Consider the following 20,817-nt stretch of genomic DNA (forward strand, 5'->3'; position numbering starts at 1 on the left):
CGGACCTTGGTCCGTATACCCAGCTCTAATAATATATATACATTAATTAATTGGTTGCTTTGTACTCAGTGTAGTTTTTACTAATAATAATTTCTGAATATATAGAATGAAAAAAATGTGTTCTAATTAATGATATTTTTTCCCAAATGCTTTATTATAGTTGTGTGTCCACTTGCATTATATATAATCTATTGATACATATATTTTTCTTAACAAGCTTTACACTCTTCAAGCAAAGTAATTATATATCTATATATAAGACCCCATAATATGTCTCACAACTCATCAACCCCTAGAGTTGCAATCTCACATCAACTCTCATCACCCAACAAACACTACATTCATTTCTTTCCTACCAAGTAATCAATAAAATTCTCCATCACTCTATAAATAACCTAATTAGAAAAGACAGACACACACACACACAAGATAACATGGATTTACTTCATCAAGCAAAAATCACACTAGAACCATTTCAAACATCTCTATTATTGATTCTCCCAATCACTTTAGTTCTACTACTAAATTTAGTATCAAAAACTCGAAAAAAAGCACCGTATCCACCGGGACCAAAAGGTTTACCCTTAATAGGCAACATGAACATGATGGACAAACTCACACATAGAGGTTTAGCAAATTTAGCTAAACTATATGGTGGTGTTTTGCACCTACGCATGGGATTTATCCACATGGTAGCAATTTCAAACGCGGAAGCCGCCCGTGAAGTGTTACAATTACATGACAATATATTCTCCAATCGCCCGGCAACAATAGCCATAAGTTACCTTACTTATAACCGTGCTGACATGGCATTTGCTCACTACGGTCCATTTTGGCGCCAGATGCGGAAACTTTGTGTCATGAAACTCTTTAGCCGCAAACGGGCGGAGTCCTGGCAATCAGTTAGAGACGAAGTTGATGCGGTTATCACCAACGTTAATGACAACGTGGGAACGCCGGTTAACATTGGTGATTTGGTTTTTAATTTAACCAAAAACATTATCTACCGCGCAGCTTTTGGGTCGAGTTCAAAAGAAGGACAAGATGAGTTTATTTCGATACTTCAAGAGTTTTCGAAATTGTTTGGAGCTTTTAATATTGCGGATTTTGTTCCTTTTTTGAGAGTGGTTGATCCTCAAGGTTTTAATGATAGGCTTGTTAAGGCTAGAGGTGCTTTGGATGGTTTTATTGATAAAATTTTTGATGAACATGTGGAGAAGAAGAGGAATATGAATGATGATTGTGGTGATGAAGATAGTGATATGGTTGATGAATTATTGGCTTTTTACAGTGATGAAGCTAAAGTGAGTAATGAATCTGATGATCTTCAGAACTCCATCAAACTCACTAGGGATAACATCAAAGCCATAATCATGGTATGGTTACTATTTTAATATGGTTTTTTCCATTCTTAATTAACTACGTAAATAATTAATAATTATTAGTTGATAACAATAAGTAACTGGCTCCGATTAATTGATGGAGATAAGTGATAGTAATATTAATAATATTAATAATAAATATATTTATAATAATAATAATTACTCTCTTCCTAATCATTTGTAATATTTATATGATTTAAATTAATTATTACTTTAGAATAGTAGTATTAAATAAATCTTTTTTTTATGTAACTAAAAAAATAAATATATTTTTCACTAAATACATTTTTATCTATTGCATTTCAATACACTTAACAAGTCAACTAATTACAATGAATAAACATAAAGTCCGTCTTGAAAGACACTCTCAAATAGGTCATTGACTTTATAAATATCGTAAACAAAGTCTCTGACTCTATTAAAATGTTAAATTGTTCCATATATTTAATTACTTATTATTAAGTCCTTATATTTTACAACTTATCAATTTAATTAGTCTTTAAGTTTATCCACTTATTCTCAATTTAGTTCTTAATATATTATTTGAATGACTAATATGAGTAAAATTTGAAAGAATTGAGGACTCTTTAAAATATTTATAAAATCGGTATTTGAGAGTGTCTTACAAAGTCTGACTGATTTGGTGATTTATTCAATTGCAATTAATAACAGTACTCTATGAATAAAATTAATGTTTTTTTTATTTATTTATTGTATTTATCTCACCTCAATTTAGCTTTTTTTTTGGTACAATCTCACCTCAATTTAGCTATTCCAAACAAAAAATAACATTCACATTAATCTCTGAAATTTATATATATATATATATATATATATATATATATATATATATATATATATATATATATATATATATATATATATATATATATATATATATATATATATATATATATATATATATATATATATATAGTCTTTGGTTCATTGTAGTAAATAGACATTTATTACCAGTATAAAATTGTCAGAGAATAATTTAAATATTAATTATATTATTTTTTCAGAACTAAGTTGGATCGTAAAAAAATTGTGAGAGGTCAAATTAAATCTTCACTCTCCGTTTTTTAATCATCTAAGTTTTTATGAAAATTCATAAACAATCTAATGAATAATACGTAGTATAATATATGCAACAGTAATACTTGTGTGAATAACTTATTTTATAGAGGGGTGTTTTATAAGTAGATCTGCAAACAAATAAAATAATTTGGTTTTTTATCTTACAAAAGAGGGCATAATGCCCGAAGAAGAAAAAACTAGTAATATTTTTTAGACATACAAACTTCAAAAATATATATCATTAAAAAGTAGACTCTAGAGATTACATAAAGTAATAGAGAGTAATCTCTATAACATGAACATTCACAAAATCTATTGGAATACCATAATTTGCAAGTTAATCTATAATCTTGTTACCCTTCTTGCTTTGCACTCTTGTTTTTTATCTTTTATAAAAAGAGTACAACGTGCAAATAATTAAGTATATATATATTTGTGGGGATTAACCCTCTTATTAGTGATAATGAAATCATAATCAACTTTTACCCACCAAACCAATTATTTTAATACAACACTACCAAACCAATTTGTTGGTGTGTTATTTAAGTGAGATAGTATAGTCTTAGTGATCATATATATTATTTATTTAATTTGAATGTCAAGAAAAAGGAGCAAGCAATGAATGAACATTTAATTTAAATAAGAAAATGGTCATGTTAAACGGTGCACTCGGTACACTTGTTAAGCATATCAAAAATAGAAATAAAACATAAAATTAATGTTGATAAAAATAATTTTTTACACTTCCAATGCATTAAATACACAAGATTTCTCGATAAAAAGAATCACACATGAAGCTTTGATCCGTGGGGATTTTGTTTTTCGTCAAGTAGTCTAATGACTATATAAATTATCTTGAGGTGAATAACTAGAAAATCTCATACTCAAACCCCAATCTTATATATAAAAATACAATATTCCAATTGAGCTATCCTCAGGAAGATTTTAAGACAAATGAAAGTGCGTAAACATAAATGCATCGAGTTTTCATAAAGGATCAAATTTAGGTATGGTATTTTGTCTAATGCGCTTCACTAAAACCATATGCAACATACTCAAATATACATGAGTAGTTTTTGTCATAAATTAAATTAGGCTCAAGCAATTTAGACAATTATGATAATTTTATAGTCTAAAAAGTATTTTAAGACTTTTCCATTAAAAAAGTTCATCTTTTTCATTTGTTAAACGCACTACCTAAGATTATTATAAAGTATGACATTTGACATATTCACAGATATATATATCACTCGGTCTTTTTCAATTAATTGTCATTATTTAGCAACAAAGATTTTAGGATAAAATTTTCCTGCCAATAATGGAAGAAGAAAAAAAATAAATGGTGTGAATTGAATCCTGAAAGATAAGAAGTTCCTATTGTGTCACTTGATCGTGGATTAGTGTTTATCTCAAATTTCTTCCTAAAAATAAGTAAGAACTAATGACAGTGCAATAACACAGGACGTGATGTTTGGAGGAACAGAAACGGTAGCATCAGCAATGGAATGGACTATATCGGAGCTAATGAGAAATCCGCAAGATCTAAACCGTGTGCAAGAAGAACTTGCCACCGTGGTTGGCTTACACCGACGGGTGGAGGAATCGGACATTGAAAAACTCACATATCTAAAATGTGTTGTCAAAGAGACATTGCGTCTTCACCCACCGATTCCCCTTCTCCTCCATGAAACGGCAGAGGACGCGACAATTCGTGGTTATTTTGTCCCCAAGGGCTCGCGCGTGATGATAAACGCATGGGCTATAGGCAGAGACAAAGACTCATGGGAAGATCCGGAAGAATTTAAGCCTTCACGGTTTCTTAATTCAAGCGCACCTGATTTTAAAGGAAGTAATTTTGAGTTTATTCCATTCGGGTCAGGTCGAAGGTCTTGCCCCGGGATGCAATTGGGCATGTATGCATTAGACTTGGCTCTGGCCCATTTACTTCATTGCTTTACGTGGAATTTACCTAATGGAATGAAGCCGAGTGAGATGGATATGAGTGATGTTTTTGGACTCACAGCTCCTAGAGCGAGTCGACTCGTTGCTGTTCCAGCTAAGCGTGTGATATGTCCTCTCTGATGCAAGAAAAGAAAATGTGTGAAGTTGTTTTGGGAGGAGATTTTTATTTTAGTTATTATTATTGATCATGTTACATGCAATAAAAGGAGAAAAACGAATGTGGGGATTAAGTAGACTTTATATTTTGATATATTTGTTGTTGATCTTATTATAGTGTGATATGTAAATGTGTTTGTGATATATTTTTGTGGTCGTTGTCATTAGTGGTGGTGTTATTGCCTTTGCATTTGATAAATTCTTTTAATAAACTTAAACCGCAATCAAAGTGAAAAGTTAGGGGTTGGGGATGAACGTTGATATGGGAAATTGTGTGATTGTGATTGTTTAGTTTGGAACAGGATTTAATGCTGTCCAAAAAGGTGCAGTTTTCACACAGTTTAGATCAGAACCGTCTGATCTAAAACATGTGGCTGATATTGTTTTAATATATAAAACTGTGTGTTAAATCATAACCGTCTGATCTGTAATGAATGACTGCGATCTGTTACTGCGTGAAACTACGTTAAACTCCAACAGCAGGAAATCCGGATCCGTTTAGTTTAACTTTTAAATTTTTTTTCTCAAGTGGTCGTGGCTTTCACTTGTTGTAATATTAATTTAATGGTTGGATTCTCACGCCTTAAATAGTGAAAAATTTTAAATTCGAATTTAGATTTCTACAAACCAACGTTTCGGCAGCTACCAATTAGTTGCACTTACAAGACTACAAATATGTTTTGTTTTTGTATAAACAAATAGTATGCCTTTATAATATACTAGTTGTACTTACCGTAGGAAAAATATTATGACATAGAATTATTTCAAATAATAAAATAAGAGAAATTAATTTTACAGATAAATAGACTCATAATAAAATAAAATAAAATATAGAATGAGAAGAACTTATCGAATTTGACTGAGGCGTGCAAATGCACTGAGCTTAAGAGTATTTCACCACCACAGGTAAGTTACCCGGTGCAGTTAGTCACATAGCTAATACCCTCCATGATACAACAATCACATCTTGCTAGCACTGCACGTGAATTAGCAAGGTCTCATAGAACTACTTTTTGGATGGTCATGGGAACTTAGTATTATTATATATTTTACTTGTGTCACTTAGTTTCCTATATACTTACTCTCTCGTTCACCCTTATATATATCCTATTGCTAATCAATCTCATAAGGCCAATTAACCATAATCCATAAAATCTGTTTATTAGGATTAAAGAGTTGTAACCGCCCAAGGAAATAGGAACAACTATTTTGACCAAGCAAATTAAGTAACGTGCATAATTAACAATAATAACAATATTAATAATAATAAAAATAATAATTTAATATATAAAATAACTTTGAAATAAATTATTGGATAAAATATCCTACAATCCCCACAATTTATTTTAAAGTTTTAGATTTTAAGTTTTAAGTGTTCCCAAGAGCGTGAAAAATCAACACATAAGCACTAGTGTCTTTTGGACTATGAACTAGCACATAGAGCAAATGAAATTTGATCCACTAGAATGTCGGTGAGATTATAACATCTATGAACCTCATTCTGTATGTGAAACAGTGACTTCATCACTCACATTGAATTCTCGTCCAAAGTTGTTCAACGTGGTGTGGTGCATTTTGGCCTTGTACCTATTCCAGATTTCATGAGTGGCTCTAGAAAGTCTGCCCAAGCTTTCATAGAGGCGGCCCCACCTCAACACTCATATAGGTGAATCTATCAAGTGTACACCACAGTCAAGCACACCACTCATTTTATGAGCTATAGATTCATTAAGAGAATAAACTCAACCTTCAACACTGTAGTATACACTATCCTACACCATACTATACCATAGGGATGAACTCAAATAGAAATTGGATAGTGTCTCCTCAAATTGACAAGTGACTTGTTCTTACCCATATGAACATAGCCTTGCAAATTTATCCAAGTCTACTTGAAAGAATTCCAAGCGACAAACCCCCACATTGGAGAAATTAATTCACACAAATATTTTTCATATCAACAGATTTCATTAAACATCATTGTATTATTTTAATACAATGGATAATCCACAATACACCATATTATAGTTTATGGTATTTCTCAAATATTTTATGAGTCACAATCATATTCAAGTCTACTTAGAATATTTTTAAACGACATCTTTTCTATCACATATTCAGGTCATGAAATTTCTCAGTAAAATATCTCCTCAATTTGCTTTCAAGTTCCAACACCTATACAAATTTACATCTCCGGTGGCAACAAATACTACTGCATCACTTGAATAACAATTAGCGAACAATATAAACAGTGAACTACCAAGTGCCATAAAGACATACAGAACTTTTAAATCAATTTATATTGTCTCAAACATACACTAGAAAAACTTATCCATTAAACTTCTCAATTATAAGTACAAAATAAATTTTGACAATATTGGATAAACCCCCACATCAAAAACCATTTTACACAAATTGAAATACACATATCAATAAATTTTATACCCACAAATTTTCACTTTCCCAGTTATAAAAGTCATATATCAATTTTCACATAATAAATAAGCAAAATAATCTTTCACGATAAAATAAAAATTTATCAAACAATGCTTTTGATATATACACATTAACTTAAATTCTGCAATATGAATATGCCTCGACATTAAAATATATTTTACACAAATTCATCAATTTAATTTATACATGATAAATCTACTAATTCTGCACAATATATTAAATCCTCAAAACAATTTTGTCATCCACAACAAATAATTCACTTAACAAGAACTACATGCTTTAGTATATAATTCAAAATTAATCATGCTTATTCACATATTCCAAATCAAATAAATCAGTGATATTCAACATATTTTAAAAATAACACGCAAGCTCAAAATTTTTACATCAATTTATTTAATATCAATCAAAGCATTACACATATATACTCTATAACTAACAAAATGCCGACTCCATTTATATTCAATAAAATACTAAGTATAAGAAAAAATCAAAATATCTAGTTTTCATAATTTAATTCCCTTCGATCTTCTCAAATTGTGTTTTCATACATGTACATATACTTATACATCAACTTGATTTCATAAACTACACATATACCATTATACCAACTTGATATTTGAAAAAATATATATCGTATAACTATAATCATGTAATATTAAAATGGACAAATATTCCAAAACAAGGGTTGATAATGATAACATCTTACCTATTCTAAATTATTTTCATTTCATTTACTCTAAAATATATGTATCATCATATTTATAAAGGTAACCGAAAGTTATGTTATCTACCGATAATAATTTATAGTCTCCAACAATTGTTAAACAAAAACTAATACACATCCACATGAGAATCAAATGAATCAAGCAAAGCTACCATAGATAAAGGCAAGTATAATTATAGCAACAAGAAGAACAAGGTAGAATAGATAGAACCTGGATGAAGTGTACAAGGTACAACTTTCAGAAACTGATTCACCATTTCTCTTTACAGTCAAATTCATCACGCTCCTTATCCCTTGTGGTTGGTTTCAAAGGGAGAAAAGTTTAAAACTTACAATAGACTTGATTGCACCATGCTCTTGTAGATTGAACCGAGGAAATCAAAGAATCATATTTGTTCCAAAATAAAATTAACGATAAATCTACAGAATTCCATGTCAATAAAAATTACTCTTAAGATTGTAGGAAAAATATTATATATGACATAGAATTATTTCAAATAATAAAATAAGAGAAATTAATTTTACGGATAAATAGACTCATAATAAAATAAAATATAGAATGAGAAGAACTTATCGAATTTGACTGAGGCGTGCAAATGCACTGGGCTTAAGAGTATTTCGCCACCACAGGTAAGTTACCCGGTGCAATTGGTCACATAGCTAATACCCTCATACAACAGTCACATCTTGCTAGCATTGCACGTGAATTAGCAAGGTCTCATAGAACTACTTTTTGGATGCTCATGGGAACTTTGTATTATTATATATTTTACTTGTGTCACTTAGTTTCCTATATACTTACTCTCTCGTTCACCCTTATATATATCCTATTGCTAATCAATCTCATAAGGCCAATTAACCGTAATCCATAAAATTTGTTTATTAGGATTAAAGAGTTGTAACCGCCCAAGTAAATAGGAACAACTATTTTGACCAAGCAAATTAAGTAACGCGCATAATTAACAATAATAACAATATTAATAATAATAAAAATAATAATTTAATATATAAAATAACTTTGAAATAAATTATTGGATAAAATATCCTATACTTACGAGCATAAATATTTTAAGAAGAGGGATTTATCGACTCTAGGAGTAAGTCTCCATTGACTTACTCCGCTTAATAACTCGATATCGATATTATATTTCTTCAATCCAACCGTTGAATTCAAAGATCTCATTGAGTAGATCAACTCTTCAAATTTTTATAAAAATTCAAAATCGTTTGATACTTTTTCTGATAACTTCAATTGAACGTACGATAAACTTTTAAAAAAATCGTTGAATTTCAATAATCTGAATACATAACTACATTTTTTGAATTTTTATAAAAATTTGTGGAGTTGATCTACTCAATGTAATTTTTGAATTCAACGGTTGAATTGAAGAAATATAATGCCGATATCGAGTTATTAAGCGAAGTAAGTCAATGGAGACTTACTCCTGGATTCGGCGGATCCCTCCTATGAGCCATTGATTTTAATCTAATTGTTGGTAATAAACTCTCACTCTCATATATACATCCATACACACATAATTTTATTCTTGTTTAGTAATGAGTGTCACAAGATATTTTTACTATATAAACCCACAATAAAAGTTATATTTCTATCTCGTCAATATAACTTACTTGGTATTTGTAAAAAAAATAAAAATCTTACTTTGTAAGAATATTATATAATATGCAGGAATCGATGCTTGAATTTCAGTATATATATTTATTATTTTAAAAGATAAAATACTAACCATGAAATTATTTGAAATATGTAAATAATCACCGTAACACCGAACATGGGTGGTGGGATGAATATCTCAATTAATTAAACTAATTGAGGTTTAGGATTTAAGTTCTGACAAATAAAAAAAAAAAAACCGTAATACCGAACATAAAAAAAAAATATAGAGAGCAGAGCATGCATGGCAGGTACAGTACAGCTACAAATGTGGATGAGCAAATATTGAAGGAAGCATGAGTGAGATCAAAATTGACGGAGGCGTGACGTGAGTCCTATTTCTTATTTTTTAATTTAAAATGAATATTAAGGAATTATTGGACTTGTAATCCTTTTGTTTTGTGGACCCCTCGTTTTATTTCTAAATTTGTAGTAAGTATCTTTGAGAGGATTTGGTGGTACTCACTTTTGATCGTGTGATAATTGGATAATGCATTTTCTAGTGACCGTATTGTATTTGCTTGTTTAGTGTTTATTTTATTTCCTTTGGTTTATGCGAATCGAATTTTTCTGCAAAGACAAAATTAAAATATTAGCGGTATAAAAGAATTACGGGGTCGGAAGAGAAAACACCAATTACTCTACTTTCAACTTAGTCTAAAACTCACAACTAGATAATGTTCAATTACGACCACGTCCCATAAATAAATAATAATCACATAAATAAAGACATAAATAATTAAATAAAGGAGATCCAAGAACGGAAGTTAATTTTTGCATGACGCCGGTTAGAACTCTCAATTCTCTGCTTGTAAAATATTCATTAATTATATAATATAGACACGCGTGCGCGCACATGTACACATACACGAGCAAGCATAACACCCACTAGCATGAGCGTCGTACATCAGATTGTTAAGAGGCCCTACATCGGATATGAGTTGGCCAACTTGGCCTGAACATGAGTTTATAAGTAAGAGACAATCCTAATCTTACAAGCCAATCATTTAGGGTTGAGTTAAGCCCAACTTCTAATTCTAAGATGGTATCAGAGCCACTCCAAGATTCGTTGGGTCACCCGCTATCAGGTCACCCACCATTTATATCCACTCACCAAGCCCAATAGTGCTCGGTGTGAGAGATGTGTTAAGAAGTCTCACATCAGATATGAGTTGGCCTGGACATGAGTTTATAACTAAGAGGCAATTTTCATCTTACAAGTCGGTTTTTTAAGGATGAGTTAGACCCAATATAAAAATCTTAGAAAGACCATTCACTGCTGCCTGCATGTTTGCAAAAACTTGCACTGATCAGAATTAATTTGAGTTTGATGACAGATGCAATTGGTTTAAACTAGTGCTTTCTCTATGTTTTGAGAAAGTGATGGATTGCTATTTGGTTCAAGATTGAATGTATAAGAGCTTGCTGGTGTGTCATGATGCACATATGACAAATGGGAATTCTCATGATTGGTGGTCATGATGTTTCTTGCGTGAATGTTGATGCAATATTAATCATTTTAGAAGGTGATGTTTCTACGGTTATCGTCGTTTTTCAAGGCCAAACAAAGTGACGATCATAATTATGTAATAATTATGTAGTTGGTGTGTATATCAGATCTGTTGGAACAAGCTAGCAACTTGTATGAAGAATTCGGTATAGAAATAATAATAAGTAAAGAATTAGAGTGTGTGAATTTGAAAAAGTTCATATTAGACTAGTTCGTTGAAACCATCGAATGTATTTTTTCTTCCCGTTTTTACAATGTAATAGAAAACGATATTTTATTAAATTGGCTGTAGAAAACTTTTAAGCGAAGAAAATGTAGAAGAAAATTTAGTTACATAATATCCGCTCAAGGAGTAGAAAATTCACGTAAAATGTAGCGTGTTCTCTTAATTTCTACCTTTTATTTTTTTTCTTCTTATGACCAAATGAATTTCGCTCTCTAGACTTGACATAAAGAAACCCCTGGATTACTACTTTAGATTCAAATTCCAATTATGCCCCTTCACTATTGGGCCTACTAACTTAACCCCACATTGATGGGCTACACCTCCCCCAACTCACTAGCCCAACTAATAAATATCCTACTAAATGCATTAAATGAAAAGCTAAATTACAGTTTTGGTCCCTCACGTTTCCTAATTGTGCGATTTTAGTCCCCTAGTTTCAAACGAGCGATTTTAGTCCCCCATGTTTGCCCCCTTTTGCATTTCTTAGTCCCTTTGACTATTTTGACCAAAAAAATTGATGACATGGAATTTTGGTGACACATATCTTAATTTTGGTGACACAAACAATTCCACTTAATTAAATTAAATATAATTTTGTCAAAAAAATTAAATTAAATATAATAACACTAAAAAGAATTCCTTTTCAAAAACACTAAAAAGAATTGTCAAAATAAAATAAAATAATAACACTTAACAAACTAAACACTTTTATTATTGCAAAAAAATATATTCTTATTCCTATCAATAACAACAAAATATCTTCTAGCTACTTAAAAATACCTCCATTCTAGTAGTTTTTTAAGCAAATTTGTCGATCAAGTCTTCATATTAATTATATTTTTCAAATGATCATTGTCAATTGTTATCAATACTGAGTGGGATGGTTAGCTCAATCAGTTCAACCAGTTGAGCTAAGGGTTAAGAAGTTTGAGGTTCAGGGTTCAAGTCCTGACAAGGTGAAAAAGACTAACATGACATTGTAATATACTAACGACTAACAATTTGTCATTAAAAAAAATCAAGTTTTATCGCTAAAAAACTAACATGACATTTTTTGTTAACATATGATAATAGATCTCAAGTTATATTTATAGTTTTACACTTACATGTGATAATAGATTTCGCTCTTTTATATAAGATCAAACAGTTTAAATTATACAATTAATTTCAATAGTTAAACGTTCTCATCCGTTGATTTAAATCAAACAACTAATAATTGTAACTGTGTTACGCAGTTAGAGCAAGAAATCCATTTCCTATGAATTAGTCGTACCTGCCATCATCTTTTTTATTTCTCTTTATTTATTTTTTGCTAGCTTTCTTCTCAAGCTAGATATTCCTCTTTGAGTAATGATATTTTGACATGTGTTTTTTGACAACATAGTTGATAACTTATCTATGGAGAATAAAAAAACTGCAGCAAGAAAAAAGTGTAATCCAAAACTTGTTATTAGAAAGAATATCATTACTCTTCCTCTTATTACACATTGTTGGGCCTAATGGGCCGATATTTTTTCTGATTTGAGTTTTAGATTCCCTTTCTCACAAATACCATTTCTAAAATTATGATTTTGTTAGGTGCGCTGCACCGTTTCAGACAGGAAAAATTATAGTATTTATCGTCTCTAGAATAATGAATCCAGAGAAAATTAACTATTTTATCTGGTATGTAATGGTTCATCGAGACGAGATTGAGATTTTAAAAATTAGTAGAGGATAAAAGCAGCTCTCAATTTTTTCATTTCAGCTATATACTTTGTAGGCACCTTGTAAATTGTAAGAGTGCTATGTATTCTTAGCAATTCACAACAAAGAAAAAAAAAATCATTTGGGACGGAAAATTCCATCACACAACAGTTGAAATTTCTGTCCCAAGATGAAATTTGCAACAAACCAAATTTCGTCGCAATTCATATCTAACTGAAATGTTGATTTTTTATATTACTTATGTTTTGAGGACAAATATGATATTAATGATTTGTATGAAGCAACTCAAAGGAGATGGCTGAAACCTGCCGAACTGGTTCACTCATCAAGATCTCCCTCAACAGCCAACAAGTAAAAAATTGACTCATTTTATCTGCTTGATGATAGAAATAACATAACTGACTCATTTTATTCTTCATGTGTAAAAATTGATTTCATAATTGTTTATATTTGTTTATCAAAAGTTTGCTTGATAATCATTGGTTGTTCATTTTTAATATTGCCAAGAATAGTAGACACCTTGAATTAGTAGTTCATTTTAAGATATTTTAGTATTATTAAAATACTCCTATAAACTATATTTTATTATGAATTATTGGTTAGGTTACTTCAAGAAATATTGGTTTTGATTCTAACATTTTATTATGTTTATTGAGCAAACTAATTTTAATGATAAGCATCACCTACTGACTAACCTATTAAGTAATAATGTGGATCACAGTATTGGATCAATTATAGGATGTGGGAACTCACACTTGGGGGAAATTGTTGGATTTCGAGTATGAGTGATTAAGTCTCACATCGATTATGAATGGAAAAAATGTTAGATTAGTAAGAGAAATGACTATAATACCTTAATATTTTGGGTGGAGACATGGTGTCTCCCTCTCTTATGGTCCTCGAATTCTCCAACAAGTATCAACCTAGCTACAACACAACATTAGCCACAATTAACATTACAACATTCGCCCACAATTGTTCTTCCCAAGTCAAACAATCAACTAAATCGAGACTTCAATAAAATCTCATCTATTCAATTATCCTTCCAAAATAAATTCTTCTCTTCATCCTCTATCTTCTTCACTATATTACCACCAAACCACGTGATTTTGCTTTTGTCTTTCATTTCGTAATATCATTAAAAATATACTATTAATTAAAATAAGACAACAGCTGGCTTATTTTAATTAAAATATACTATTAATAAAAAATGCATTCCTAATGAGAACAATGCAATGGAGGAATATATATCAACTCCATAGAATCTCAATTAATTGATTTAATTCAACAAGAGTACAAGACACAAGTATTTTTTTTAACAAGTCAAAATGATATATATTAACAAAAAAGCCTCATCAACACAAGATGTTTCAAGATAGACTATCAGAGTTTCCACAAAGTCACAGAAAGAAAAACAAACGATCATACAAGGCCCAAACAAAGTAAAAGATTAAACCATCAACTATGATAGTTTGAGACTAAAAAATACTCGTCGTCTTCAACCACCGATAAAAAAAAATTTCATCTTGTCCAACAACCTATGAATAGTACTCTATTATAGACACAAGTATATTAAAAGACTCTATTATGAAATGAGACAAACACGTTAATTGTATATATTTTATAGACATGTTAATTCCAATATTCATTCTAAATTTACTTTTATATACTTAGTGTGGTACTCGTTTCAGTCTTTTTTTATTTTTTTTATCAAATTAAAAAATAATAATAATAAAAAAGAGTCTTATTAGATAACTCAACTGGTAGTTACTAAAGATATTATCGAGTGATTGAGTTCAAATTTTAAATTTCTCACTTCTTCATAGGCCTGAGCATCGGTCGGGTTCAGGCCGAAAATCACTAAATCGATAAAAACCGCAACCATTTAATTTGGACCCAATTCCGACCGTCTATATCTTCGGTTTGTTCGGGTTTGGGTCATACGGGTGGCGGGTTGAACGGGTCGGTTATTACGGGTTATATCGAAACTTTGTTTACATCTAAAACTCATCCATTCTCCAAAAATTCCTAATTTTCGAATAGTTTAATACCTCGTCACAATGCAACAAAAGATAGACGAAGTAAATTAAAAAACAAAGAGGGTTAGATGCAGTTGCTTTCTTTCAATATGTAGATCTAAACACAATAAAATATCAAGTAAAAGAGACGTAGAAATTAAAATAGATCTAGAATATATATATTAGAATATTTTTCTCACCTTCTTCATCACCATATTATTAATTATAAGCTTTGTAAAATATAACATTTTTATCTTATATCAAAGATGGATAAAAATAACAAAGAGAAGAGTATATGAGATTGAGAGGGAGAGAAGAAAAAAAATTAATTTGCATCTAATGGTTGTTCGGTCGGTTTCGGTTATGGAGAAATTGAATTTTAGAGACCTGCCCGTATGCAACCGTTTATGCCTGGTTTTTCGCAATTTGTTGATCTGTGACCCAATCCGCACCCGACCGAATGCTTCAATATGTTGTCGGTTATATCGGTTTCGAGTCGGGTCTCGGGTTCATGCTCACCTCTACTTCTTCATATTTATATAGGTGAGTTTAGCACTAGCCTACTTGATGAAAAAATAAAATAAAAAGAAAAATAAAATTAAGATATAATATTAAAAATAAAGATGATTGAGAGAGATCGAAAGGTTTTGTTAATTGAGAAGAATCAAAACACAATCTTAATATGGACACCACCATCACACCCTTTTCCTTATCATTTTGATTGTTAGTCATCACATCAACATCTACACCATCATCAGAAGCAACCAATTCCTCAGCATTTATTATACAACTTCATATATTTGTTTCGAATGGGAGGCATTAAAGTTGGAGGCTTCTGCAAATAATTTTTTATATCATCAAAAGCCTCTTTTTTTCAAGAATAAAAAACGTCTTTTTTATAAAAAAAATGATTTAATAAAAAGAAATTATTTTTTGTCAAGATTACCCTCTCACCTTCCCTCCCCACCATCTACCTCAAACCAAACAGACGTTGATTCTCGTGGCGCCTTCGAAGCTCTTCTTGAATATTAAAGATGTGGATGTTCATTGGAAATTTTAGGACAACAAATGAGGTATTTCACTTGAACAAAACTCTTGTGAAAAGTTCCCACCCAAAATCTCAGTATATATTTGTTTACCATTTCCAATACCAGAGGAATGTATCATCCTCCATTCTTGTTTTATTTTGAGAGATCACACTCAAACCTGCATCATCATATATAACAAAATATATTAAGAACAATTAACAAAGTATACTCTTATATCACCTAAAAGTAAACTGAACCAATAAATTGAATTTCATTGCTTACAAGTCCAGCTGGTCCATAAGAAAAACACTTTTTATTAGAGGCGAGTGTTATTATGCACAAGTTACTTAACTCTTCCATGGTGCACAAGTTACCAATATTATTGTAACGAATACGAACTTTATAAAACCGACCGTTTGATTGAAATTTTATATCGTATAGATCATCCATATTTTTTTAAAAAAATCAAAAATCATTTGATATGTTATTGAGACCCATCAAAATTAACAGTTTATGGATTTTTATTTAATACCGTTAATCTTGATTGGTCTCAATAACATATCAAATGATTTCCGATTTTTTTTTAAAAAAATTATGGATAACTAAACGATATAAACTTTCAATCCAACAGTTGATTTTATAAAATTCGTATTCATTATAATAATATCGGGAACATGTGCACCGTCGAAGACTTGGTGAAGTATAGCCAAAGCCTTTATTAGACTATGTAACATTCCAAAAAAAATTCTGAAAAATACTCAATAAGACAAAACGACGAGTTCCAAAAAAAATATATATATATATATTTAATATTCGTTTGGTTCAAGTTTGGAGCATTAATTTTGTTTACAATAATGAAGTTTATTTCTTGTTTGCGTATAATTCCTCAGGACTGTGCAATGGAATACATTGTTTCTTTTTGAACTTATGTTGAATTGTTAGTTTTAAACCTTAAGGTTTATGTCGAGTTGTTTGTGATGATTATGATTATGGATTTTGTTATGATTTTGGAGGTTTTGATCCTACGATTTTGTATTATGATACTTCTTCGATCTATATAATCCTCTATTTTAGTAGGATCTTACGACTTGTGTAATGATTATCCGAGTAGGATATTTCTTCGATCTATATGATCACCATGGGATTTCCTGCGATCTCACTATCAAACTACCTTGTTATGATTTTGGAGATTTTGATCCTACGATTTTGTATTATGATACTTCTTCAGAATGATTGGTTGCTTTGTACTCAATGTAGTTTTTACTAATAATAATTTATGAATGGGTCAAGTTAAACTCTTATTAAGAGTATGGTAGAAATCCTCAAAATGATACAATTTTCACTCCTAAGAAACCTAACATAAATAGAAACAGAATTGAGCTACACTATACCCAACATGTCGGATTAAAATACAAACTACAAACTTAGAAATAAACCAATCATAACATAAATCCAAATATTCTCTCATCCTCACTTCCTTACGTGACTTAATCTCCTCAATTTTAAAACTCTCCCTTTCCAATTTTACCAAAATACCCTCAGTCAAATACCCAAACAACACATATACAACTTATCCCTCTCTCTAGCAACAAAAGAAGTAGGGTACCCTTCACTCTTATATCTCTCACAACAACTCAGCAACCCTTAGAGTTGCAATCTCACATCATTACCCAACCACACATTCATTTCTTTCTTACCAAGTAATCAATAAAATTCTCCATCACTCTATAACCCCTATAAATAATTTCCTAATTAGGAAAACCCAAAAAAAAGACAGACACACACACATGCAAGTTAACATGGATTTACTTCATCAAGCAAAAATCACACTAGAACCATTTCAAACATCTCTATTATTGATTCTCCCACTCACTTTAGTTCTACTACTAAATTTAGTATCCAAAACTCGAAAAAAAGCACCGTATCCACCGGGACCAAAAGGTTTACCCTTAATAGGCAACATGAACATGATGGACAAACTCACACATAGAGGTTTAGCAAATTTAGCTAAACTATATGGTGGTGTTTTGCACCTACGCATGGGATTTATCCACATGGTAGCAATTTCAAACGCGGAAGCCGCCCGTGAAGTGTTACAATTACATGACAACATATTCTCCAATCGCCCGGCAACAATAGCCATAAGTTACCTTACTTATAACCGTGCTGACGTGGTGTTCGCCCACTACGGTCCCTTTTGGCGTCAAATGCGGAAACTTTGTGTCATGAAACTCTTTAGCCGCAAACGTGTGGAGTCCTGGCAATCCGTTAGAGACGAAGTTGATGCGGTTATCACCAACATTAATGACAATGTGGGAAAGTCGGTTAACATTGGTGACATGGTTTTTAATTTAACCAAAAACATTATCTACCGCGCAGCTTTTGGGTCAAATTCAAATGAAGGACAAGATGAGTTTATTTCAATACTACAAGAGTTTTCGAAATTGTTTGTAGCTTTTAATATTGCGGATTATGTTCCTTTTTTGAGGGTGGTTGATCCTCAAGGTTTTAATGCTAGGCTTGTTAAGGCTAGAGGTGCTTTGGATTGTTTTATTGATAAGATTATTGATGAACATGTGGAGAAAAAGAGGAATATGAGCATTGGTTGTGGTGATGAAGATAGTGATATGGTTGATGAATTATTGGCTTTTTACGGTGATGAAGTTAAAGTGAGTAATGAATCGGATGATAACTCCATCAAACTCACTAGGGATAACATCAAAGGCATCATCATGGTATGGATACTATTTTAATATGGTTTTTTCATATGTTTTTTTTGATCAAGTGTTTTTTTCATTCTTAACTACACAAATAATTAATACTACCCCGTCTCTAAATATAAGATCACTTTTAAAAGGGGTCTTAAATGTATCTTATATTTAGGGACGAATATATTAATTTGAATGTCGAGAAAGAGGAGCAATGAATGAACATTTAAATAAGAAAATTACACAAGATTTCTCAGAATGAACCAAGAACCAAGAACTTTTTTTTTTTGTTACAATGAAGTAAACGATGAACCTAAGAACCTAATGCATAATACCTAAATATATACCTCGCCACTAAACTAAGCATAATGGGTTTAAGACAAATGAAAGTATACATAAAATAAATGCATCAAGTTCATAGTAGAGAGATTATACCCATTGATATGCAATAATGTGGTTTCGACAAAAAAAAATATGCAATAATGTGGCGATAATATAAAACTATTTGTACACGTCCATTCAACTAAACAATTAAATTACATCATGATTGGAGTACCAAGAAAAGAGAAGAGTCTCGATAATTTAGAGTTCAACCACGAGGTAACTATAGTTTGGCTAAAAATTGTTTCCATCAGAAATTGAATTCGGAACAATTTATCTTAGGGAAACTCATTACTATTTGAGCTCAATGTCTTAGTTAAGTAGTATCACTTCTCTGTTTGTATTTGTATTTTTCCATTTTGGTGATGAGTATACTCAAGAATAAAGATTATGCATGGTACTGTTTGGACATATTGTTTTCTACTTCTCTACAATTTTAATAAGAAAGTAGGTGAAACACAATTAAATTAAGCACGAAAATAAAGAACTTTTATTTGAATGAAAAAAATTTAACAGAAGGAGTTTGTACTAAAAGCGTTGAAAGTTACTTTGGAACTTCTTATACGGGAGCTTAATATTTTAGTCATCTCATCGATTTTTACTGACCACACTATTAAAAAATGACACGTCATGTTTCTTGCAATTATTGCCATTGAAACAACATTTTTTATACTGGCACATAAAATAGATTCTCTCTTCACAACTGAATTTACTCCATACACAATAACCATTAATCAAACTTGTGATCACTTGTTTAATGATTCAAACCTCTTGTCAATATTTTTTTTACCAGAAAGTCACTACTTAAATTAATTGATTGTTGATTTCTTTTTATAACAATATAGAGAAACAACGAAATATTATATACATTGAAATTTTGAAAATAAGTGACAACTAATGACAGTGCAATAACACAGGACGTGATGTTTGGAGGAACTGAATCGATAGCAGCAGCAATAGAATGGGCTATATCGGAGCTAATGAGAAATCCACAAGATCTAACGCGCGTGCAAGAAGAACTCGCCACCGTGGTTGGCTTAGACCGGCGGGTAGAGGAATCAGACATAGAGAAACTCACTTATCTAAAATGTGTCGTCAAAGAGACATTGCGTCTTCACCCGCCGGTTCCCCTTCTTCTCCATGAAACGGCAGAAGACGCAACAATTCGTAGTTATTTTGTCCCCAAGGGCTCGCGCGTGATGATAAATGTGTGGGCTATAGGCAGAGACAAAGACTCGTGGGAAGATCCAGAAGAATTTAAGCCTTCACGGTTTCTTAATTCAAGCGCACCCAATTTTAAAGGAAGTAATTTTGAGTTTATTCCATTCGGGTCAGGTCGAAGATCTTGCCCCGGGATGCAATTGAGCATGTATGCATTAGACTTGGCTTTGGCCCATTTACTTCATTGCTTTACGTGGGAGTTACCTAATGGGATGAAGCCGAGTGAAATGAATATGAATGATGTTTGTGGACTCAGTGCTCCTAGAGAGAGTCGACTCATTGTTGTTCCAGCTAAGCGTGTTGTGTGCCCTCTCTGATACAAGTAAACTACAAAACTAAAATAAGAAAAGGTGTTAAGTTCTTTTGGGAGGAGCTGTTTATTTTAGTTCTTATTATTATTGATCATCATGTTACATGTACAATAAAAGGAAGAAAAAAATGTGAGGATATTTTGATATATCCTTGATTTTATAGTTTGACATATATATGTGCTTGTGATTTTCTAAAACAAATATGTATTTTCTTTGTCAAATAATTTAGTAGTTATACTCACACACCTTAAATGTGACTCACACATCT

At 31.2% G+C, this 20,817-nt stretch overlaps 2 protein-coding genes across 3 annotated transcripts; both read left to right on the forward strand.

The window, feature by feature from the left end:
- Window positions 1–277: 277 nt before the first annotated feature.
- Window positions 278–20,717, forward strand: LOC123921449 (cytochrome P450 84A1-like). The gene is made up of 3 exons (XM_045973997.1): window positions 278–404; window positions 17,686–18,663; window positions 19,935–20,717. Exons 2-3 carry the CDS (start codon window positions 17,716–17,718, stop codon window positions 20,553–20,555), a joined length of 1,569 nt encoding a protein of 522 aa, XP_045829953.1. The 5' UTR covers window positions 278–404; window positions 17,686–17,715; the 3' UTR covers window positions 20,556–20,717.
- On the forward strand, window positions 401–20,717 carry LOC123921450 (cytochrome P450 84A1-like). 2 transcript variants are annotated; one of them, XM_045974000.1, is made up of 3 exons: window positions 401–1,376; window positions 3,924–4,548; window positions 20,560–20,717. In XM_045974000.1, the coding sequence occupies exons 1-2, from the start codon at window positions 435–437 to the stop codon at window positions 4,542–4,544; spliced, it is 1,563 nt and encodes a 520-aa protein (XP_045829956.1). In that variant the 5' UTR covers window positions 401–434; the 3' UTR covers window positions 4,545–4,548; window positions 20,560–20,717. The 2 variants fall into 2 exon arrangements, with proteins under 2 accessions (XP_045829956.1, XP_045829955.1); XM_045973999.1 differs by lacking the exon at window positions 20,560–20,717 and having other exon boundaries at window positions 3,924–4,724.
- Window positions 20,718–20,817: the final 100 nt, after the last annotated feature.

The sequence above is a fragment of the Trifolium pratense genome, linkage group LG4 (assembly GCF_020283565.1).
Source record: "Trifolium pratense cultivar HEN17-A07 linkage group LG4, ARS_RC_1.1, whole genome shotgun sequence".
Lineage (NCBI taxonomy): Eukaryota > Viridiplantae > Streptophyta > Magnoliopsida > Fabales > Fabaceae > Trifolium > Trifolium pratense.

Bases quoted from the DNA above. Each gene is read 5' to 3' on its own strand.
- LOC123921449 (XM_045973997.1), top strand. From the start codon at position 17,716: ATGCAAGTTAACATGGATTTACTTCATCAAGCAAAAATCACACTAGAA. The intron at 18,664-19,934 runs GTATGGATACTA...GCAATAACACAG, and splicing joins ACATCAAAGGCATCATCATG to GACGTGATGTTTGGAGGAAC.
- LOC123921450 (XM_045974000.1), top strand. From the start codon at position 435: ATGGATTTACTTCATCAAGCAAAAATCACACTAGAACCATTTCAAACA. The intron at 1,377-3,923 runs GTATGGTTACTA...GCAATAACACAG, and splicing joins ACATCAAAGCCATAATCATG to GACGTGATGTTTGGAGGAAC.